Source organism: Panthera pardus, unplaced genomic scaffold (genome assembly GCF_024362965.1).
Source record: "Panthera pardus isolate Hobbes unplaced genomic scaffold, ASM2436296v1 HiC_scaffold_8, whole genome shotgun sequence".
Taxonomy (NCBI): Eukaryota; Metazoa; Chordata; class Mammalia; order Carnivora; family Felidae; genus Panthera; species Panthera pardus.
The window spans coordinates 51,670,257-51,693,371 of record NW_026527013.1 but is presented as its reverse complement, the minus strand read 5'-3'; the positions used below and the strand labels follow the sequence as shown (position 1 = coordinate 51,693,371).

General features: G+C 47.5%; 2 protein-coding genes across 9 annotated transcripts in view; one reads left to right on the top strand and one right to left on the bottom strand.

Moving 5' to 3' along the window:
- Nucleotides 1-23,115, bottom strand: part of OGG1 (8-oxoguanine DNA glycosylase) — a 44,603-nt gene that overhangs the window by 16,444 nt on the left and 5,044 nt on the right. For 2 of the 5 annotated variants that reach the window (XR_008420489.1, XR_008420490.1), the window contains exons 5-8: nt 22,539-22,689; nt 13,128-13,315; nt 12,588-12,678; nt 2,503-2,596 (exon numbers count right to left, since the gene is read on the bottom strand). Coding sequence is in view for 3 of the 5 variants with exons in the window: in XM_019428247.2 (XP_019283792.1) it covers nt 22,005-22,091; nt 22,349-22,398; nt 22,539-22,689 (288 nt within the window). In the remaining 2 variants the exon portion in view is untranslated. Of the gene's footprint in view, nt 1-2,502; nt 2,597-12,587; nt 12,679-13,127; nt 13,316-21,160; nt 22,114-22,344; nt 22,399-22,538; nt 22,690-23,115 lie in introns of those variants that run through there. The other 3 variants (XM_019428250.2, XM_019428247.2, XM_053897822.1) reach the window with 3 other exon arrangements.
- Nucleotides 10,296-21,831, top strand: CAMK1 (calcium/calmodulin dependent protein kinase I). Of its 4 annotated transcripts, none has more exons than XM_053897819.1 (12): nt 10,303-10,868; nt 12,934-13,048; nt 14,814-14,945; nt 16,694-16,768; nt 16,854-16,992; nt 17,760-17,961; nt 18,056-18,131; nt 18,805-18,917; nt 19,467-19,545; nt 19,641-19,728; nt 21,333-21,450; nt 21,554-21,831. In XM_053897819.1, the coding sequence occupies exons 2-12, from the start codon at nt 12,966-12,968 to the stop codon at nt 21,634-21,636; spliced, it is 1,188 nt and encodes a 395-aa protein (XP_053753794.1). In that variant the 5' UTR covers nt 10,303-10,868; nt 12,934-12,965; the 3' UTR covers nt 21,637-21,831. The 4 variants fall into 4 exon arrangements, with proteins under 4 accessions (XP_053753792.1, XP_053753794.1, XP_053753793.1 ...); XM_053897820.1 differs by having other exon boundaries at nt 10,312-10,868; nt 17,835-17,961; XM_053897817.1 differs by having other exon boundaries at nt 10,296-10,868; nt 21,333-21,831.

The window sequence follows — 23,115 nt, the reverse complement described above, 5'->3', positions numbered from 1 at the left end:
CAAGAGAGGGCAGGAAGGAGCCAACTGGTTTCACTGGCCCACCCAAAAGCAAGAAGCCTTTCCCAAATATCCTTATGTCTCGCTGGCCCAAACAAACTCTCACATGCCTATTCCTGAACCAGTCACTGTGGCAAGGGATGACTCTGATGGGTTTTAACTAGTGAGAGTGGAATCTGCTTCCCCACCAAGCCCAAGGCAATGGGGAAAGAAGGGGGAACTCAATAAAGATCTGAGTAGGAATAGGGAAATGGATGCTGGATAGGCCACCAATAATGTCTCTTCCACAGCCCGGGAAGGAAACAAGGTATAGGCGATAGAGATGAATAAATGTGCTCTCATCCCTGTCTCAAGTTGGTCCCAGATTAGTCAGGGAGTCAGAAAATAATTTGTAAATTTACTGTGGGAAGGTTGAGGTCTACACAGGACAAGGGAGGGGACAGTTCCCTGAGGAAGTGACCTGTGAACTGAGCCATAAAGAAGGATGTCAAGGACAGGCAACATTCTTGTATGCTCAGCACTACTGTTAGACCTGCCGCTTCCCCATTCCATATGGCTCTTGTGGGACTGTCAAACTAGGATGGATACATGACCCCAACTTGGCCAGTCACAGCACCCTATTCTTTATCCATGATAATTGGTCCAAAGAACGGACATCTGACTTGAACTGGGCCAGTCAGAGGCCTTCCATAAGCTTGTTCTGATGCTGAGAGAAGAGGATTTCTCTTCTTTTGGGTCAAAAGCCTTAGAATGTAAGCTTAGACCACCTGGTGACCCACTTTCTTGCCATGGGGAAGAACCTGCCTGAGAATAAAGCCAACTCAGAAAGGCAGAGCCAGGAGATGGAGAAGGAGATAAAGTTTTAATGATGTAGCTGGAGCCCTAGATCTCCCATTGGACCTTCCAATTACATCAGTCCACAAATGCTTTTTTAGGCTTAAGCTAGGTTGCTTTGGTGTTTCATCACTTGTCAACTAAAAAAGGGCCTGACTAATGAAAGTGGACTTTGGCAAGAAGGAAGGCTGGAGTGGAGTTCTGAGAGAGGACAGCATGAGGGCCTGCCTCCCACTAGGTGCAGAGTCTGGCTGCTGTTTTTCAGTGACTCATTGTTCGCAGATTGCTTAGAACCTTCTCAGAAAAGACACCTAACACTTAATTTCATTAATGAATTTGATTAGTGAATTGGCCATAAAATTAAGTACTCAGTAAATGTTAGCTCTGTACCAGGCACTGTTCTAAACTTGTTAAGTTACAAATCTCAGCTACCCCACATGGTGGGTACTAATAACATCCCATTCACAGATGAGGAAAACAAGCCTAGGTGATCAGCAATTAATCATCGTTGAGGCAAGATTCAAACTCAAGTCCATTTGACTTGCAGACACAGACTCTTCATTATAGAACTCACTGGGGCCCCACTCCCTTATGGCCGATATGAATGACACTCCTAGGTTTGGGCACTGCACAACCTGTGCAGCTTGCAGATCCCCTGCTTAACCATTCACTTCCATGTTCATTAAGCCAGACCTCCCCAGAGAAGCATCACTGGTAAAGAGTTCCAGGAGCAGAGACCATTTTATGGAGGAGGTAGGATGACAGTCGAGATCCCCAAATTAGGTAAAATTGTGAGAGAGGAAGACAGGTGTTATAAATAGGAGGAAGAACCCCAGAATTCTGACTGGGCCTGGTTCATGAGGGAAAAGGCTTTGAAGGATCAGTTGCGAGAACACTATTCTCTGTCGCACACCTACTATCTGCCTAGTGCTGCACTGGGCCCTCTACTGGCATGTTTTGATGCTCACCACACACCTACAAGGTGAATAGAACTATTTCCACCCTGCAGAGGAGGACAGTGAAGCTCAAAGAGGTGCAATGCCTTCTGAAACTATGCAGCTGTGGTGCAGGAAATGCTCAGCACCATCGCTGAGTTGACAACCACAGTGGGCCAGGGAGTCCCTTCTAATGGCCACATCCGTGTCTGCTGGAGCCAAAGGAGACTTCCTTTATGGGTGTTGGAGGAAGCTGGGTTCCCCATGGCGGGGGGGAACCTCTAGCACCTCAAACCTACTATTTTAATTTGAAACAACCCTGACACCTTATCACTTGTCTGGTGAAAAAGCCTTTTGTATCTTGGCCCTGAAAGGCATCCACCATCATTGTTTCTCCACAGTCCCAAATGTCTTATAACTGACTTTTGGAAACACCAGCGTGCATGAGAATAGGGAGGATTGAATGGAGGTTAAGCCCTGATGTCAGGAAATGACCCAGTGTGAGTCCCCAGCCCCTGCCAGCTCCTGAACACTCTGGGGGATTGGCTTGATGGATACGGGGTCCCAGTTAAATCTTGCTAAGAAGTAAGTGACGGCTGTAACTTTGTACTAATGTGGTCAGGGAGTAATTTCCCTTTCTGCTCCAGAGCTCAGGACTTAATGGAGACAACCAAACACAAATGGACCATAACTCACCTGTTCATGTATTAACTCATCATTTCTTCTTTTCACTCACCTCCTTTGTTCATTCACTCCATCTGCTTGCCTCCCTTTCCTCATTCATACTCCTGTTTCCTCACTCAGTGACCTTGTTGCCATGGCTGAGAGCTCTTTGAAGAACCATAATAGAAGAATGTACAAAGTCTGCAGGGACCTAGGGCACAGAATGACTTAACAACAGTTTAGAGGGTCAGGAAAGGATTCAGAGAGGATGTGGAAAGGAAGTTGCCAGGCAGAAGACATTGCAGACAAAAGGAACAGCAAGGCACAAAGGTGTGAACAGCTGGCCTGCTTAGAGGTGAGAACTGCACTGTGACTGGAGCCTTGGGTGTGTGGAGGGGGAAGGGAAGGATAAGAAATGAAGCTGGAAAGTAGGTTGAGAACAGGCTGGCTGTGAATAGCAGGTTAAGGGGCATGGGATTTAGTCTCAAGTTCAGTGGTTCTCAAAGTGTGGTCCTGGGGGCACCTAGCTGGGTCAGTCGGTAAAGCATGCGACTCTTGCTCTAGGGGTTGTGAGTTCGAGCCCCACATTGGGGGTACAGATTACTTATAAATGAAATCTTTAAAAAAACAAAAGTGTGGTCCTTGAGCCAGCAGCATCAGCATCACCTGGGAACTTACTAAAGATGCAAATTCTCAGGACCTAGACCCACTGAATCAGAAGCTCTGCCAGGGGGCTTCAGACATCTCTGTTTTAACATACTCTCCAGGTGATTCCTGATGCATGTTAAAGTTTGAGAATGACTTTTCTAGGTACTAGGGATTCAGGGTTGGTGTGTGAGCAGGGGAGTGCCATAATAGCACTCCGAATTGGAAAGCACTTTGAGAGCAGCATGGAAGCCCGACTGATTAGAGGGGGTGAGAGTGAAATTAGGGCAGGCTGGAGTGTAATCATGTGCAAAAAATACATCCGAGATGGTGGATGCCACAGAAGCTGGTAGATATCCTTCAAAATCTATTCTATAGTTAATAGGATTCCTGATTTTTAGTGGGACATAGCACCTCAAAGACTAAATATCCCAGCTTCTCTTGAAGTTAGATATGATCATGTGATTTAAATTTTGGCCAATAGGATGTGAATGGAAGAGACGTGTGTAACTATGAGGTCATGAGTCCCAAGGCATGTGCCCCCCATGTTCCCATTTGTCCCTGGCTGGGATGAGACTTGGTGGCAAGCCATCTTGAAACATGTGGTCAAAGACAACACCATGGGAACTCTGGAGCAGCAAGATAAGAAGAAGCCAGGATCCCTCCTACCTTGAGTCATACCAGCCTGGTATGACTACTTATGGCCTGATTGCTATACCCTTCCAATTTATTTAAGTCACAACTATTCTCCGTGTCTATTAGAGAAATCAAACTTATATTTTAGCTGCTACAGTGGGCCAAGTATGCTTTTCAAAGTATACCTTGGGGCACCTCGGTGGATCAGTCGGTTAAACATCTATCTCTTGATTTCAGCTCTCAGGGTCATGAGATCAAGTCCTGTGTCTAGCCCTGGGTTGAGTTCCTCGCTGGGTGTGGAGCCTGCTTAAGATTCTTTTGTTTCCTCTCCCTCTGCCCTTCCCCCTCCTTGCACAAGTGGTGCGCCCTGTGCACGCATGCGCGTGCACACACACACACACTCTCTCTCTCTCTCTCTCTCTCTCTCTCTCTGAAAAAAAAAACTATACCTGACTCCTTCCCTTTTTTTCTCCCTTTCTTTTTAAAGTCTGTGTATTTTGAGAGAGACAGAGACAGAGCGTGCATGTGCATGAATGGGGGAGGGGCAGAGAGATGGAGTGAGAGAACCCCAAGCAGGCCCCTCACTGTCAGTGAAGAGCCTGACATAGGTCTCAAACCCATGAACCATGAGATCATGACCTGAGCAGAAACCAAGAGTCGACGCTTAACCTGCTGAGCCACCCAGGCACCCCTCCTTGCTTTCTTTTTTCTTCCTTCCTTCCTTCCTTCCTTCTTCTCAAAAGAATTTGAGAAAACTTATGATTGAGGATGTGTACAATGAGTTTCATGAAATACAAATATAAAATTAAGCCCATCAGTTTTAATGGAACTGCTGTCATTAAGCATCAGATTTAGCTCTAAGCTTCCTGGCAGCCAAGACAAAAACGGCAATAAGATGAATCAGTCTCTTCCTTTGATATCAGAGGAAAGGGCATCTTCCAATTTTCCTGACAGAAAAATCCAATAATTTCTCATGCTGAGGAAACTTCTCCACTGGAGTCATATACTGATAATATTCTCTATAAATCTGACAACAATGGAGATTGAGTTTCACATGGTGATTTCTTATCACCACCTTTGATGAAAGCTCAGGCCATATTGTTACAAGACAGCTCTGGGAGGATACTTCTGCAAGATAGTGACTTCTCGTATTTGCTCTTCTCAATGATTCTACATCAGAGCAGGTAAGACCATTACCCTGTTTTACAGATAAGAAAACTAGGAAACAGAAAGGGGAAGAGCCAGATCAGATAGCTGGTGGGGAACCAGTTTTGTAAGCCAGTTTTGTAGACTCTAGGGCCCTATTCTAAGTGTCCCTCTCTGGACCTGCCAGCGCCACCACACACAAAATTATACATTGAGGGGTACCTGGGTAGCTCAGTTGGTTAAGCATCCAACTTTGGCTTAGGTCATAATCTTTCGGTTTGTGAGTTTGAACCCCAAATCAGGATCTGCACTGGTGGTGCAGAGCCTGTTTGGGATTCTCGTTCTCTCTCCCTCTCTCTCTCTGTCCCTCCCCCCAACTCTCTCTCAAGATAAATAAGTAAACTTAAAAAAATTATAGGTTGATTATCAAAGAAAAGCACAAGAATCCTTGTCCCAGAATATGCCTGTGTTAACCAAGACAAAGCAGTCAGATCTGGTAAACATTAGAGGGACCTCTGAGCCTGCTGAGATGGGCTGCTCCTGACTGCATGAGAAAATAGGGATGGGCACCATGAGGGCAGAAAGGAAATCCCAAATTTGGAGCCTGAATGGAACATGTGGGGCTTCAAGGACGGAAGGAAAAATAATATTAAAAGCAGCTTTCCCAGGGCAGTTGATAGCTATAAAAGGAGAAAAAAAAACTCTCTTTCTGTCTCATTTCTTACACCTATTATGCACCAGGTACATACTGGGGATCCAAGTGACAATGAGGGAACTAGCCTAGTGGCTGAAAGTCACTTTCTGTCTCATTCTCAAAATAACCCTACAAAGTAGGTATGCTTATCAGTATGATTATGCCATGTTATAGATGAAGAAACTGAGGCTCAGAGCCATGAAATGATTTGTCCAAGGTCCCACAGCTGGTAAGGGTTACAGAGTTTGAACTCTGGTCTGTCTGACCCCAAACTTTTATTAATGTGCCATCACTGTTTCAATAGTAGGAGAGAAAAATGTTGATGGATGTGACATTTAAATCTTCTCTATTTCTTTGTTATTTTTTATCTTTTCTTAAAATTTTTATTTATTTATTTTTGAAAGAGAGGGCGTGCACATGGGGGAGGGACAGAGAGAGAGGGAGAAAGAGAATCCCAAACAGGCTCTGCACTGACAGTGCAGACCCCTACATGGGACTCAATCCCACAAACCATGAGATCATGACCTGAGCCAAAATCAAGAGTCGGACACTTAACTGACGGAGCCACCCAGGCACCTGTTTGTTATTTTTTAAATAAAATTTTAAAATTTGACCACCAAGTTGGTACATACCAACCGTCTCCTGGCATACTTTTTTTAAAAAGTGACTTTTTAATTATAAAGTTAATATTACTCAGGGCGCCTGGGTGTCTCAGTCGGTTGAGTGTCTGACTTTTGATTTCGGGTCATTATCTCACAGTTTATGAGTTTGAGCCCCCACACTGGCAGTATGGAGCCTGCTTGAGATTCTCTCTCTCACTCTCTCTCTCTGCCCCTCCCCCCTCAAAATAAATAAACTTAAAAAAAATAAAGTTAATATTACTCAACAAAGTTTAGAGAATATAGACATGTAGAGAGAAGTAAAAGAAACAAAATCAGATGATTTTTTGACCATTGTTAACATTTATGATGTTCCTCTCCACTCTGCTATGAATAACATACATTTTGCATTTTACACTGAAGTTCCCAAACTGCATACCTGTTTAACATTACAAGCATTTTCATCCTTTTATTTTATTTTTTTAAGTAGGCTCCATGCCCAACGTAGGGGTTGAACTCACAACCGTAAGATCAAGAGGTGCATTCTCTGCTGACCAAGCCAGCCAGGTGCCTCTGTCCTTTTATTAAGTAGGTTGCATTACCATCAATTTAAGAACTGTGAAATATTACATCCCATAGGCATACCTTATGTTTTTTAACTGTTCCCTTCTTGGTGATTTCTTCTAAATTTTGCTGTTGGAAAATATTTCTTCAAGTATCTTGGAGCATATAGCTTTGTCCTAATTTAGGACTATTTCCCTGAAATTAATTCCCAGAAGAGAAATGCCTGGGTCAAAAGGCCTGGACGTTACTGAAGCCTTTGATGCATATTGCCAAACGGCTTTCCGAAAGATTTTAGCAAGTCATTTTCCCACCAGAAATACAGCAGTATCCACTGCTCACACTGACAATTTCAGTGTCACTAGTTTTTTAAACTTCAGAATTGAAAGGCTATTAATGGCCTTTTAGTTTGCACTGCTTTGATTACTTGTGAGGTAGAAAACGTCCTATGTTTATTGTGTTTTATCTGTCTCCACTGACCAGTTATTGGGTCTGTTTGTTATCAATGTTCAGTGTTCTTCACATAATAGAAAATATTAACCCATTGTCTATAAAACATTTCCTCAGTCTGAAGTTTGCCTTTTAATGCTGGGTATGATTTTGGAGTAGGGTAAGGTTTTGTTTGTTTGTTTCCAGCAATAGAAGTTAAAGAATGTTTTTTGGGGGGCTCCTGTGTAACTCGGTTGGTTACGCCTCTGGCTCTTGATTTCGGCTCAGATTATGATCTCACAGTTCGTGGACAGAGCCCCACATTTGGTTCTGTGCTGATGCACGGAGACTGCTTGGGATTCTCTCTCTTCCCTTTCCCCGCTCACATGCTTGTGTTCACTCTCTCTCTCAAAATAAGTAAATAAACATTAAAAAAAAGAAAACACTCTTTAAAAAAAAAAAGAATGTTTTTCTGTTTTGCACATAACTTTGTCCATCTTTTCCATAGGAATTCTTCCATTCTCTCTAATCTTAGAAAACCTTTCACCCCTCCAATGGCTTATTTTCTGTGTGCGAGAATTGATGGACGTGTCTGAGCTGTTTGGTCATCTTTTTTTAATAACAAAGGAGAGAAGAGGATTTTTTCCTTTTTTCCTTCATCTATTTGACTGTCCTTGACTTTTTGTTTTAGTACCATGAAATATGCTCATTGGGGGTTGGGACTGTAGGAGGAAATGTGTATGTAAATACATGCATCCCAAAGTCTGGAGGAATAGGTACCAAAAAATACTAATACTAGTTATTTCTGATTGATGGGAGCAGGGCTGGGATAGATGTGTTATTCATGCCTGCCCAGCATCTTTATTTCCTTTTGGCAAGACACGCCTCTTCACCCCTTGACTCTGGTGTGGCTGCCCATGACAGTACATTTACCCAACACAGTACTTCATTTCCCTGGCAATAGTTTGTCTGGGGCCAAGGGGTAGGCATGTTACTCTAGCAGAAAATAATCAGAGTCCTTCCCTGAGACTGATATATGAAAACTGGGTCGAGCTTTCCTGCTGGGTTGCATTGGAAAGCTGAGGCTACCTCACACCACATTTCCTGCCAGGCAGAGCTCACTCTGCAGAGGAAGGGAAGCCAACGTGCAGAGAAATTGAGACAAGGAGAGATACAAGAAAGCAAATGCTGGGGCGCCTGCGTGGCTCAGCCGGTTAAGCGTCCGACTTCGGCGACTTCGGCTCAGGTCATGATCACACGGTCTGTGAGTTCGAGCCCTGCGTCAGGCTCTATGCTGACAGCTCAGAGCCTGGAGCCCATATCAGATTCTGTGTCTCCCTCTCTCTCTGACCCTCCCCCGTTCATGCTCTGTCTCTCTCTGTCTCTCTCTGTCTCAAAAATAAATAAACGTTAAAAAAAAAAAAAAAAAAAAGAAAGCAAATGCTATGAGCCCTGTGTCTCCAGTTCCAGTCTCCAAGACCCTGATCCATGTTGTTTTTCCCTCAATCTTGCAGTCAGCTATTGTGAGCCACAGGTCCCTCTTTGGTGAAGCTGGCTTAGGTTAGGATTCTGCTACTTAGCAAGTGAAAGAATCTGATCAGTGACAAGGATGGTCTTTGTGTGTTTTTAGTATCTTATGTAATTATTTGCTTAGTAGAATTTTTTTTTAAAAAGACAGAGAATGTATTTGTTAAAAAAGTAAAGTGTAAGTGCCCTCAGACATGCTCAAAAGCAGGCAACGTGTAAAACAGAGCATAAAAGGTGTACAAGTCCTCGAAAGGACAGAGGCCACCTTATCACCTCAGAAATGTTGTCAATGAGATAAACAGGAATTTGTAGTGAAATAATTCTAGATCAATGGGTGTATTGGTGGTCTAGGGGAGAGTAGGGCCTCAGCCCTGGGTAGGAGATATGTTTCCCCATGAACTAGGAAGTCTGAGATACTGAGATTCAGGACAGGGAAACTGACCTGTGTCTCCTGCCCCTGGACAATCAGGTCCCTTCTCTGAGCCTCAGTTTACACTAAGTCTAGCTCTCATATCTGAACCCCTATGGTATTCCAAGCATTTCACATTTATTATCTCATAGAATTCTCAGTTGGTCACATATTCCCATATTCCAGATGGAAAAATTGAGGCTCAGAGAGGTGAAATGTGACTCAGATAAGTCAGTCCCTTTTTTTTCTTTAATGTTTATTTATTTTGAGAGAGAGAGAGAGAGAGAGAGAGAGAGAGAGAGAGAGAGGCAGAGGGGCATAGAGAGAGAGGGAGAGAAAGAATCCCAACTGATTGGGGATTGATTGATCCCATGAACCTTGAGATCATGACCTGAGCAGAAATCAAGAGTCAGACACTTAATGGACTGAGACACCCAGGCACCCCCAGATAAATCAGTCTTTAAAGCCTTTCTAGGAACCTCAGCCATCATCCTCTCTCATCTGTAAAATGGGCAAAAATGGGCATAATACATCAACCACCCCTGATCTAGTCCCAGGGAAAAGAGAAGTAAAAGCCAGCTGAAATTGAGTTGGGGTCAGAATTGTCCTCTCCCCAAGTCCTGCTGGAAAATGCACAAGTTTGGGGCTGTGGGAGGTGATGGAGGAAGAGTGGGTGTCGAAGCATGTGCCTCCTCTGACTGGCCCCAGTCCAGCCCCACCCACACTTCCTTTGAGTTGCTCCCTCCCTCACCCTGCACCAAATTTCTTCCCAAGGAAAGCCTTGCGCAAGAGGACCTTGGTCAGGTCCCTTGGCCCCCTGCCGACGTCCCAGGAGCAGTTTGTGCTCCACCCCCCACTCCAAACCTGGCGCCTAGCCATCAACCCCAGGAACCCAGCCAGTCACGTGGCTCTTTGGTCTCTGGCTCGCTTCCTCTGGGATCCTGATTTAACTCCCTCTCCTCCCTTCCCCCTCCCAGTCCCAGGCCCTCAGGGCACCACACCTATTTTGAGGGGCAGGTGCAGGGGACTGGAACTTCAGCTCAGCCTCCCGAAGGAAGGGACTTCGGGTCTGTTTTTCTGCCTGTCAACTGGGGACCCCACCCTACGACTGTCTCTATTCTGTTCACTGTTTACTCTTGCTTTCCCCTTTCTCTACGCCCTCCATCACCACCCCCCCCCCCCCCCCAACCCGCGTCAGTCTCCTGAGCCCTTTTGAGGGCCTGATTCCCTTCTTCCCTTCTGGGCACTGGGGGAAAGGGGACGGTGAGAGGAAAGGGGAGACAGAACCCAAGATTCCCAAGGGAGCTTCCAGGACTAGTCTGAAACTCCACAAGGCGACAGGGTGGAACTGGCCAGACTCTGGCATCACACAGACCTGGATTCGAATTTAATTTTGCCTCTGACCAACTGCTGATTTTGAACCCTTCATCTCTCTGGACCTCAGTTGTCCCCTCCGTGAAATGGGGGCCCTACGGAGAGGAAGGGAGGGAAAAGTCCAGAAGAGGAGCTGACCTGAACTAGGGGCTTCCCCTCCAACCGCCGCGCCCCTTCCCCAGCCCGGGAGCGCAGCGGTGCCTCCCAGTCCCTTGTCCCTCCGCCGCAGGCTCCTCCTCCACTGACATCAGAGCCGCAGGCGGGCGGAGGGAGCCAGCAGAGCCCGAGCCGAGCCTCAGCGAGGGAGCGAGCGGGCGGGCGGGCCAGGCGCGGAGCGGCGGCAGACAGCAGCCGGCAGCCAGAGCTCAGCTGCAGCCACTTCGGGCCTTCCAGCCAGCCCCGCGGCGGGGCAGCCGCAGGTACAGCCCGGGGGCCAACCCGCCTGTGCTCCTGGGCTCCGAGGAGGGGCGGCTGGACCCACCAGCCGCTGGATCCTCTCACCCAGGGATGGGATAGGTGCCTAAGGGAGCTAGACTCTGGATGGGCAGGGCAGGGCAGGGCCTTTCTCTCCTACCTCTGCCCCCAGGCCCCGCAGGTGCCAGGCGGCCGGTGGGGAACTGAGTGGGTAATGTCGGAAGGTGGGAAGGGTGTGCGTGTGGGTGCGTCTGCGTTCAGATGGGTCTGAATGTGGAAGGACTGGGCATTGGAGCTATAAATATGTGGGGCCGTGTTGGGGTGTGCTAATGTCTTAGCACAAGCGTGTGCATCAGATACGGAGCTACAGTGTAAGGGTATCCTTATGGGTGGGGATATCTGGGAATCAGTGTTTTTGTTGCAGATGTGTGTCCAGGTGTGGTGCATGCTAGCATCTGGCTCAAGGGTGGTAAGAGTGGAGGCTATATGTGTATTGAGGATGTTTGAAGTTAGGTATGTAAGGAGTTGGGGTTCAGTTTGGAACATAGGAGCTTTTAAGGTGTATAGAAACAGGATGAAGGGTATGAGTGTATCTGGGATGTCTGGTACATAGGTGAGGAATATGTGTGTGTGTGTGTGTGTGTGTGTGTGAGAGAGAGAGAGAAAGAGAGAGAGAGAGAGAGATGTGGTCTAAGTGTGTGCAGATGTGTGTTTTTGGGGTGTAAGAGGGATCTGTGGGAGGGATGTTGGGATGTGAGGATGTCTGGGGGAGTGTATCTTTGGACATGTGTGCTGATGCCTGGGTACACATGTATGATCAGGTGTTGGGGTATCTGGGGATGGAATGTACTGAATCTGGGGGCAGGTATTGTGGGTGGAGCTTGGTGTGGTGTGTCCAGGTGCAGAGATATGTGTGGAACTAGAAGGGTTGTATTTGCCAGGCCTCCAAGTGGGCTTTAAAACTGTGTTTCTAGAGCCTACCATCATATCTCCTTTCCTAGAAGTTTCTGCTCCTGGGATGGGTGGCTAGGACCCCCTGGAAACAAGGTCCTATCCAAGGAGTGGGGTCTCACACCAGGGACTCTAGTCAGGACACCTTCCTTTCATTCTCCCACAGGGGAAACAGGAAGTGCCCTCCTTGAGGTCACACAGCATACTGGGTCTGAATGGGCTCCAGTCTGGCTGCATATTGGAAGGACAAGCTGAGAGTGGCCCTGTCAAAGTCCTTGGCACTCAGCAAGCTTAACTGGGCCCCAGCCAGTCATCATTTGGGCAACTTTGGACCCAGTCCATATCTGTCTCCAACCTCAGTCTCCCTATTCTCCATCTGATAAATGGGGAGAGAACTCCCTGCTGACAGAGGTCTCTGAAGAAAGGTACAGGCTGGAGCAGGGTCAGAAGAAGCCAGGAGGGGACAGACTGGGTAGGACCATTTCTCAGGCTTCTGGGACCCAAACAGGGAGCCAGGAGGGAGAGGGGGTATAATAGGTGGCCTGGGGAGCTCCAGCTGTGGCTGCTGTTGCCGTGGTAACAGTGCAGAAGGAGCTATTTAAAAACGTGGCTGAGATATTGCTGGAAGCCCAGGCTACCGGAAACCTGATTTCCGAGAGACTGAGTGGAAGAAGAAAGAGGAAGGAGAGGAGACACCCCAGCAATTCCCAGGGTGGGGCTGGGACATTCCTGGTTCTGGAGACAGGGGGAACCCTCCAGGGCTGTGCACTTACTTGTACAAGCTGCTCTGGGGTCTTCTCTGCTGTTCTCCTGGAGGTCAGCATCCTCCTGAGTGTTTTGATTTGGAGAAGGAGAAACCTGGAGCTGAATAAATGAACAAATGACTTTGTTGAAAAAAGAATTCTGCTGCCACCTTGAAGGATTTTCCTTTAGGCATGAGGATTTGTTGGGTGAACAAAAGACTAGTGAGTGAGTGAGTTTGCTGAATAACTTTGTCAAATGAATGAATCAAGGAATGAATACATGCAGGCTGAATGACTGAATGGGGCCTCAATTTCCTAAGTCCCAACATAGAAGGCTGGGCCCTACTGAGTCTTTTCCCTTCATTTCCCTTCTCAGGAGCCCTGGCTGTGGCCAGGGGGCAGTGGGCCATGCCGGGGGCAGTGGACGGCCCCAGCTGGAAGCAGGTGGAGGACATTAGGGACATTTACGACTTCCGTGATGTTCTGGGAACGTGAGTCTCAGGGCAGGCAAGCGGGGGTGGAGGGGGAGGCTGTCTGTGAGCCGGGGTGTGGGGTTGGTAAGGTCCTTACTCTTGGGCCTGGCTGGCTGGGGAGACTGCATCCAGGGTGGTACTTCCTCTGGTCAGTTTATCACTGCTTCCTGTTTGCTATAGTCCAGGCCCTGCAGCGGCCTTGCCATGGCCCAGTCTGGCTCATCTTTTCACTTCTGGCTGACAGTGGGTGGAACAGAGGCTGCTCTTGGCTGCAGCTCTGGGTTCCTGTGAAGAGAACAAAGTAGGGGAGAATGAAGGAGCCAGTCTTTCCAATGTTTGGCCAAGAGCTGGGGATTTTGGCCTAGGTTTAGGAAATGAAGCTGGGCATGGCTCTGTTCTCAGTGGTGGGAATCCAGAAATAACTCAAACCTGATCTTTTCCCCTCAAGTTGATCCTAAATATGTGATGGAAGTACACCCAGGGAAAATGACAACAGGGTATATGATGTGTTCCTGTTAAAGTCAGGAATGAGGACTTTGTAGAGCTCAGAGTGATAGCTACTGCCTAGAGCTAGGGACTGAAGGATGAGTAGAAGTGCACTTATCAGAGAGGGAGAAGGGCATTCCAGCCAGAAGGAAGCCTAAGCAAAGGCTGAGAAGCACGTTATGTGTGGAAAGAGGTGAAGAATGATAGAGTTGTAATCAGAGGCTAGGGGAAGAGTGGAAGATGCTTCTCTCTGAGAAGAGAGAACAGGTCATGTAAGACCTTGAAAGCCAAGCTATGGGGGCTGGACTTTATCTCATGGACCATAGGAAGACATTTAAGATATTTTGATGGGTTTGCAATTCAGGATAGTCACTCTGGCCAAACAAAGCATGGAGGGTAAATTGGAGAGGGACATGACTAGAAACCAGCAATGAGGCTATCACAGTCACTAGTTATTCTGATGATTGAGATTTTGCCATAAGAGATGCTTTTCTTTGACTTAGATTTCTTATCCCAGGCAACACAAATAGTCCTAGAAAGAAGATGCTAGGAAATCTTCCTTCATCAATCAGTGAACTTTAGTACATGAGTTTGTTCTTTTCTAACTAACTTGTAAAATATTGCTTCTCAACAATCAGTGAGCATACAGATCATCTGAGGATCTTGTTAAAAATGCAGATTCTGATTTAGTAAGTCTGAGGTTAAGGCCTGAGATTCTGCACTTCTAAAGTCCCCAGGTGATGCTGATGGTTCTTCAAATTTATAAAAGGTGTTAAGTAAACCATGACTGAAATTGTAGCAGAAAAAGAAATGAATCAATTTTGCATGAATCAAAATGCCCAGGGCATAAACTTCAGGCATGGCTGGATCCAGGGGCTCACATGATGTTATCAGGAAATTATCTTTGTCACCAGGAAATTTCTTAGCTCTGATTTCATTTGTGTTGCCTTCATTCTCAAGCAGGCCCTCCTCAAGTGGTGGCAAAGATAACCACCAAAAGCTCCAGGGTTGCATCTTATCAGCTTGGAAGGAAAAAGAGCACCTTATTCTCAAAGTGCCAGTAACCTGGCTTGCATCATGTGACCCAATTACTGTAGCCAAGGATAGACTATTCTGATTGGCCAGCCGTGGGTCACGTGACCACCTCAGGGACCAGGGGTTGGAAGAGTGATGTAGGGAGGCTCATCTCATCTTCATGGTCCACAGGTGGTCAATGATACCCATAGGGGTATGAAAGAAGGGCTGAAGGGAAGCTAAGGTTCCAGTTCCTCACCTCATGAATCCCCTTTCTTTGCAGGGGGGCCTTCTCAGAGGTAATCCTGGCAGAAGATAAAAGAACTCACAAGCTGGTGGCCATCAAATGCATCGCCAAGAAGGCTCTGGAGGGCAAGGAAGGCAGCATGGAGAACGAGATCGCTGTCCTGCACAAGTGCGTGGGCCACACTGTCTCTGTGTGGGTTGACCCTGCCTTGACTCCTCCTATTCTCTTCCTACCTCTGCTTTGGGCAAATCATTTAACCTGTGAGCCTCAAATTGCTCATTTATAAAATGGGGTAATAATCTCCACTTGGTAGGATTGTGGAGCACTTTAAAGGTCCCTTTATTTCAGGTGTCTGCTGCAACAGCTAATGCCACTGCTTGTTTATAGTGGCTTAACTTGTTCATTCAGATCTAAAAGTCAATCCTTGAACGTAGCTTGGACCATCACATCTCAACTGGTGTTACTGAAGACCTACCTCAATTCCCCGTACATATTAAAGCCACTCAGGAAGTTCAAAAATACCTGTCTCACAGCCCCCTGACTAAATCAATAGCCAACTGTCTATAATTTGCTTATACTTGTGTGTAACCTGCTGCCCTCACTGGAAAGCTTATGGAGAACCTTCACTTCTATCCTCTCGCCTGAGTTTTCCAACCACCCTGGTCAGGGATTAACTGGTCATTTCCACTATTGGGTGTGGGAGGGGGCCTGAGGTCCAGAGAGGGTAAGGGATTTGCCCAAGGTCACAGAGCAACTTTGTGGCAGAGCCATGGCCCCTGTCAAGCTCAGTCACCATCATCGGTTCATTTATTGAGCATTCACTGTGTGCCAGACGTTGTGCCAAGATTCTTACCTGCATTTTCTCACGTGATCCTCACTCCAACTCTTTGAGGGAAGTACTGTCACTGGCTTCATATTATAGATAAGGAAACAGGCTTAATATTCAATGAATAAGTGAGCACTTACTCTACACCCGGTGTGGGAGGAACAACGGTAACATAAAGCCCCTGGTCTCCTGGAGCTGGCATTCTGGTGGGGGAGGCTGATAAACTTATAAACACAGACACTTTTTATTTTATTTTTTAATTAATTAATAATAATAATTATTATTATTATTTTTAAGGTAGGCTCCATGCCCAGTGTGGAGCCCAATGTGGGGCTTGAACTCAAAACCCTGAGACCAAGGCCTGAGCTGAGATCAAGAGTCAGATGCTTGGGGTGCCTAGGTGGCTCAGTCAGTTAAGCTTCTGACTTTTTTTTTTTTAAACGTTTATTTATTTTTGAGAGACAGAGAGAGACAGAGTATGAGCAGGGGAGGGGCAGAGAGAGAGGGAGATACAGAACCTGAAGCAGGCTCCAGGCTCTGAGCCGAAGCTGGACGCTTGACCAACTGAGCCACTCCAAGCTTCTGACTCTTGATCTCAGCTCAGGTCATGATCTCATGGTTCACGAGTGTGAGTCTATGCTGTCAGCACAGAGCCTGCATGGAATTCTTTCTCTCCTCTCTCTCCCTCTCTTTCCGCCCCCTCCCCCACTCTCTCTCTCTCTCTCTCTCTCTCTCAAAATAAATAAAAACAAAGAATCACTTGCTTAACCGACTGAACCACCCAGGCACCCAGAAACATGTTAAAATCATATATTGATCAGTGCTGTGAGGTAAAAAGATTTGTCCCCAAATAGCACATAGTGGAGGGAGGTTAGACCGAGGTGTGTCTGATGCCAGAGCCCAGTGTTTATCTCTCTGTGCTCTCCTACCTTCCATTACATCATAATAAATCATGGTGAATCAGCTTTTCCTTTTGGGACCCAGAACCCTGGTTTGTCCTGCCTAGGTCTACAGTGGTGGTTCTTCAAGGTGAGTGTAGGAAAGTGGCTGAGCTATCCTCAGCTCTGAACCACCTCATTTCTCCTTTCAGGATCAAGCACCCCAACATTGTAGCCCTGGATGACATCTATGAGAGTGGGGGCCACCTCTACCTCATCATGCAGCTGTGAGTGGCCTCACCCCTTGCTCACATCTCTCCCCGCCGCCCCCCCCTAGCTTCTCTGGCCAGACTGCCCTGTCCTCGGCTGCAGGGTGTCCGGTGGAGAACTGTTTGACCGCATTGTGGAGAAAGGCTTCTACACGGAGCGGGATGCCAGCCGCCTCATCTTCCAGGTGCTGGACGCCGTCAAGTACCTGCACGACCTGGGCATCGTACACCGAGATCTCAAGGTGGGGTGCAAGGGTGTGTGGTGAGCTGGGGTGCCGAGTGCGGCCTCCACATACCCCTCACTGTGTGATCTGGGGCAACTCTTACCCCATCCCCGAGCCTCGGCTTCCCATCTGCAAAATGCACCCTGTAAACCCTAAACTGCCTCCTCCCATTCCGGTTTGGACGCTCAAATGGACACCCAGGTGAATGGTGCTGCTATTTTATCCAAATAGTGCCTTGGTCTTTTTTTGATAATAAAAGTCCCACTTTGCTCTTTGTAGAAAACTTGGATGGGACAGCAAAACATAAAAAAGGAAGCCAGAAGCCCCTGTGAAACCCTACACCTCAGAGACTATGATGGGGTTCACATTTTGTAGTACATCTCCTCCAGTCTAGAAGAGCGCTGGGGTGAGACAGATCTGGACTTGAATTCTGTCCCTGCTACTCCCTAACTGTAGGTTCTCAGGCAAGTCCCTTTGCCTCTCAAGGCATCAGTTTTCTGACCTGTAAAGTGGGATTAGGCAGACTGGCCTGATAGGGATGTGGTAAGGATGAAATCAAGCACTAGCACAAGATCTGGCACAAAGTAGGTGCTTGAAAATTCTTTAGGGCCTCACAATACAAATCTGGCTTATGGAAAACTCCCACTCACATTCCCAAGTCCCTTGTCTTTTCTGGCCCTTGTCTTTTACTTTTAACTTCCTTGAGAATTTCCTTGAGTTTCTTGTGCCTGCAACCAAGATGGCAGCTGTGAAGCCACAGTGGCTTTTGGGGTGATGTCTTTGAGGTGGTGCTTGGAGAAGCAGAAGGTTCTGCCAGCCTCTGGCCATCTCTACCTCTTCCTTCCCCTCCACCTTCCAAGCCAGAGAATCTGCTGTACTACAGCCTGGATGAAGACTCCAAGATCATGATTTCTGACTTTGGCCTCTCCAAGATGGAGGACCCTGGCAGTGTGCTCTCCACAGCTTGCGGGACCCCAGGATATGTGGGTATGGAGCACCCTGGGCGGGGGCCATGGATAGGGGAGAAATCAGAAGCTGCAGGGCAGAGATCTGTCACCACCATGTCTCCTTCCTTCCATAGCTCCTGAGGTCCTGGCCCAGAAACCCTACAGCAAGGCAGTGGATTGCTGGTCCATTGGGGTCATTGCCTACATTCTGTGAGTAGGGTCTTGGCCATTGGGGCATGTGGCTCTAGCATTCTCCTCTCCCCTACTTTGCCCTCTTTCTCCTCTCTGCTATTTCTTCCTGCCATCCAAGTGTATACCTACCTATTAATGACTAATATTATTTCATTCAACACATACTATGTTTCTGGCACTGTGCTAAGTACTGGGGATTTAAAAGAGAAGAAAACAAAGTGCCTGCCCTGAGAGAGCAAAAATTCTAGTACAGTACACAGACAATAAACAAGTAAATCTATAAAATGTCAGGTAGTAAAATACTATGAAGAAAAATCAAGCAGGGTTAGGGAGATGGGGATGGATGCCATTTTAGGTAAGGAGGTCAGGAAAAAAGGCATTTCTTAGGCTATCTCCTGGATGAAGTGAGGGAGACAGACATTTGAGGTGTGGGGGAAGACATTTGAGGTGTGGGGGCAGAGGGAACAGCAAATGCAAGGCCCTGAGGAAGGAAAGACGGTAGCAAATTAAGAAACAGGCCAGTGTAGCTAGACAGGAGTGAACAAGGCACAGAGGGGCAGATTTCCCCTTTGTAAAAGGGGGAACTGCTTCCTGTGGGTGTTGCCTGACTCTTGAGACTACCTCAAAGCTCCATATTGGAGCCAATGGGTACACTGAAAGTGGAAATGAGGAGGAGTTTCTCCCTGCCCAGGCTCTGCGGTTATCCCCCCTTCTATGACGAGAATGATGCCAAACTCTTTGAACAGATTTTGAAGGCCGAGTACGAATTTGACTCTCCTTACTGGGACGACATCTCTGACTCTGGTATTTGATCCTTTGCCATCTTCCCCTGGGCCCTACCTCTGGTCAGACTCCCCAGCCCCAAACTAAGAGCTGTCTTCGAGACCAGACACCAAGCACCCCAGGTGCTTCCCTCTGCCTGGCCCCAGGCTGAGAAACTTGTAGGCATTCATTCAGTCTTCAAAACTAGTATTTTTGAAAATACCACACCCAATGACTTCATTATGCCTGAAATACCACCATAGAAGTTTTCATATGTTCTTTTGTACCTCTTACCAGGAGGCAAAACTGTGAAGCCATTATTGGTCACTTACACATCAGTGTGAATATACTGAGCAGAATCTTTTTTAAGAACAAGTTTTTCTTAAGGGAAAAAGGAGAGAACTGGAAGGCTGGGGTGGGTGGGGGGAGCTTAGAGACTAAGAGTACAGGTGGGGTCGGGCGGTACATATACAGATCTGGCCTCTTGTCTTGCTTGGATGCCAGGCCAGACCCAAGGGGGTGGGTTTTGTGTTGGGGGTATCCACAGGTACCATCATGCTATTTCTCTTTGCTGTTTTCTTGGGGATTCAGCCAAAGACTTCATCCGGCACTTGATGGAGAAGGATCCAGAAAAGAGGTTCACCTGTGAGCAGGCCTTGCAGCACCCGTGGTGAGAGCTCCAATAAGCTGCAGGCTGGGGTGGGGTCTGGGGCCCCCAAACCTGTCTTTGCCTTCATAGACAACCCTCCACACACCCCATCCTAGGATTGCAGGAGATACGGCTCTAGATAAGAATATTCACCAGTCGGTGAGCGAACAGATCAAGAAGAACTTTGCCAAGAGCAAGTGGAAGGTGAGCCCATGTCCCTAGTCCTGGGTCCCAGCCTCCCCAGACATCCTCCCCACCTCTCTCCAGGCCTCAGCTCACACAGCACCTAGCACCATGTCACAGTAATTGCTCAGGGACACTTACAAGAACTTCATTCATTCATTCATTCAACACTCCCTGACATTCTATCCCAGTGAGTCCCTGACTGCCAAGAACAGTATAATTCTTCTTTACTGTTTGTTTGTTTATTTATTTATTTAGACTGCGAGTGGGAGAAGGGCAGAGAGAGGGAGGAGAGAGAATCCCAAGCAGCCTCCATGCTCAGTGTGGAGACTGATTCGGGGCAAGATCCCATGAGCCATGAGATCTTGACCTGAGCCGAAATCAAGAACTGGATGCTTAACCAACTGCACCACCCTGGAACACTATAATTCTTAAAGAGACATCTACTCCAACCTATGGGGTCCTGGAAGGGACATATGGGCATTTGATGGCCTGACAGACCTGTCAGACCTGACAGCTGAGTAGGAATTAGCCAGGTACAACAGAACAATGTCTGAGGCAGAGAGGACCAGTATGCAGAAGTCCAGGGGCAAGAGAGTGAGTGTGTCCATTCAGGGAAGTGCAAGTAGTAAGTCTGGATGGAATGGAGGGGCTGTGGGGCAAGAGCCCAGACTGGAGATGGAAGTAGAGGCCTTGAGTGCCACAGTGGAGAACTAACTTGGTCCTGAGGACACTGAGGAGACCCAGGATTTTTAGCAGTAACCTGCCCTCTGGAAAGGGCTCTCAGGATGCAGAGAGAGGTATGGAGTCAAGGCTGGGAGACCCCTTAGAAGGCTGTGGCAGAGATGTGGGCAGGAGACAGTGAGGGCTTGGACCAGAGAACAGTGGATGGCTCAGGAGTCCTTTAGGAGGTAGAATTGACAAGAAGTGATGGTAGAAGAGATGTTGGCAGAGAGATGAGATGTCAAAGGCTGGCCCAAGATTTTGGTTGGGGAAAAGGTGAATGGTGGTACTGTTACTGAGATGGGGATCCCAGGGGCACACAACTGTCTTGGGGTGGATGACTATGGTTTTGGACATGGTGAATATGAAGGATGTGTGGGATACCTTCGTAGATATGTTGAATAGAGAATGATACACATACCGGGGTAAGTTATTTAACCTGTCTGTGCCTCAGTTTTCTCCTCTGGCAATGGTGACGCTAATAGTATCCACCTCAAAGACCTTTGTGAAGATTAAATGAATTGCCAAATAAAGTGCTTAGAACAGTGCCTGACACATACTGCTATTTTAAGTGCTTGCTATGATGTGAATATGAATTTATACATAAAGGGTTGTATATACTTGTTCATGTATACACATTACATATATATATATATGTATATATATATATATATATATATATATATATATATACATATATATATATATATGCATTATCTGTGTAAATATATAATGTGGCTGAATGTAATTTAATAAAGCCTTGTAGAGGTTTCAGGGAGTTTTAGGGGATCAACCAATAACACCTGAATGAAAATGACAAAACCACCCCATGAATCTCACTGCCAGACCCTGTCCCATGATCTCCAGCTCTCAAAAGTCCCTTTTTCCCCTTCTCCCCACAGCAAGCCTTCAATGCCACGGCTGTGGTGCGGCACATGAGAAAGCTACAGCTGGGCACCAGCCAGGAGGGACAGGGACCAACGGCAAGCCATGGGGAGCTGCTGACACCAGCAGCTGGGGGTGAGGACCAGTGCTCTGTGGAAGGGCATGGGTGGGAAGAGACATACAGGCTGGAGTGGAGGGTCTGCTCCTACGACCAATCTTGTTCTCTCTCCCCATGTAGGGCCGGCGTCTGGCTGCTGCTGTCGAGATGGCTGTGTGGAGCCGGGCTCAGAAATGTCCCCTACTCTGCCCCCCCAGCTCTAGGGCCCCAGATCCAGGGTCCAGATCCTTTGTGTGGGAGGGGTTGGGGCAGCCTGCTCCCCTTCCCTCCCTGAATTGGAGTTACCCAGCCCCACTGCCTTCCCACCCCTTTCCCTATCACTCCTCCACTGCATTTTCCATACAAATGTTTCTATTTTATTGTTCTTTCTTGTAATAAAGGGAAGAGATAAAAACATAGTAGCTCTGTCTCACCAGATAACCTCCACCCCACAATGTTGTGCAAACTACTTAATGTAAGGGTACCTGGCTCCTGAGGTAGCTGCAAGAAGCCCTCTTCCCAACATGAGACTGGATGGGGAAGAGAGGTGAGGAAAGGTATTTGGGGTATCCCTTTGTCCAGTGCCCCCCACCTAGCCTTCAAGGCCTGTAGATCTCCTGCGCTTTGCTGGTGGCTCCTGAGCTCGGTGGAGTTGGCGCAGGTCAGCACTGAACAGCACCTGGGGACAGTGGGGAAGGACACTGCATGGGGTCAGGGTACACGGGGTCAGGACTGATGGGGCCAGTGGCAGTGTGGAGAGGTATACAGGCAGCAGGGCCAGGGCGAGGAACATCCACTAGAGTCAGGACTGGGGTGGGTAGAGTCCAGTAGGGTCACCTGAAATGGTGGTGGTGGAAGGGTCTACTGGGTCAGGACGGGGGGAGGAGTCTTATGGGGTCTGGGCTGGAGGAGGAGAGGGAGCCTCAGAACACTTACTGCTTGGGCCCAGCCAGCATAAGGTCCCCACAGGCTCCGGAAAAAGTTTCCTATGCCAGAAGTGAAAAGGTGAAATTAATTGGCCTTCCTACTTATTCCCTATCCACAGGAGTGGGATTTTACAGAGAGGTATGAAAAGTTTCTACCACCTCAGCCCGCTGCTAGCCCCAGCATCCCACTCTCTCCTTACCCAGTTCCTTGTTAGCCTGGGGGCTTGGACCCTTGGCCTGGGACATGGTGGGGTGCCAGCTGTAGTCACGCTGGGCAATCTGCCACATGTGGATATCCACGGGCACGGCCTGGGGCTTGTCTAGGGCCATCAAGCAGATGCAGTCAGCTACCTTTGAGAGACAAAGAGTGAGCCACAGAGGAGGAATGGCAGGATCCAACCAGCATCCTATTTCTAGTCCCAAAGTTGGCTGCTTCCTCCTCCACTCTGAGGTTACTATTATTTTATACTTTCAATCAATACACACTCTCTTTTAATAATTTTAAAAATAGATATGATGAGGGGTGCCTGGATGGCTCAGTTGGTTGAGAGTCCTACTTGTCTCAGGTCATGATCTCACAGTTCATGAGTCTGAAACCCATATTGGGCTCTGTGCTGACAGTTCGGAACCTGGAGCCTGCTTCGGATTCTGTGTCTCCCTCTCTCTCTGCCCCTTCCCAGCTGATGCTCTGTCTGTCTGTCTCTCTCTCTCTCTCTCAAAAATAAGTAAACATTAAAAGAATTTTTTTAAAATAGTTATGATGAGAGTGCCACTGTG

Coding starts and splice junctions, on each gene's coding strand:
- CAMK1 (XM_053897817.1), top strand. CDS start 12,966: ATGCCGGGGGCAGTGGACGGCCCCAGCTGGAAGCAGGTGGAGGACATT. Junction 16,769..16,853: donor CTCTACCTCATCATGCAGCT/GTGAGTGGCCTC, acceptor CCTCGGCTGCAG/GGTGTCCGGTGGAGAACTGT. Junction 17,962..18,055: donor CGGGACCCCAGGATATGTGG/GTATGGAGCACC, acceptor TTCCTTCCATAG/CTCCTGAGGTCCTGGCCCAG.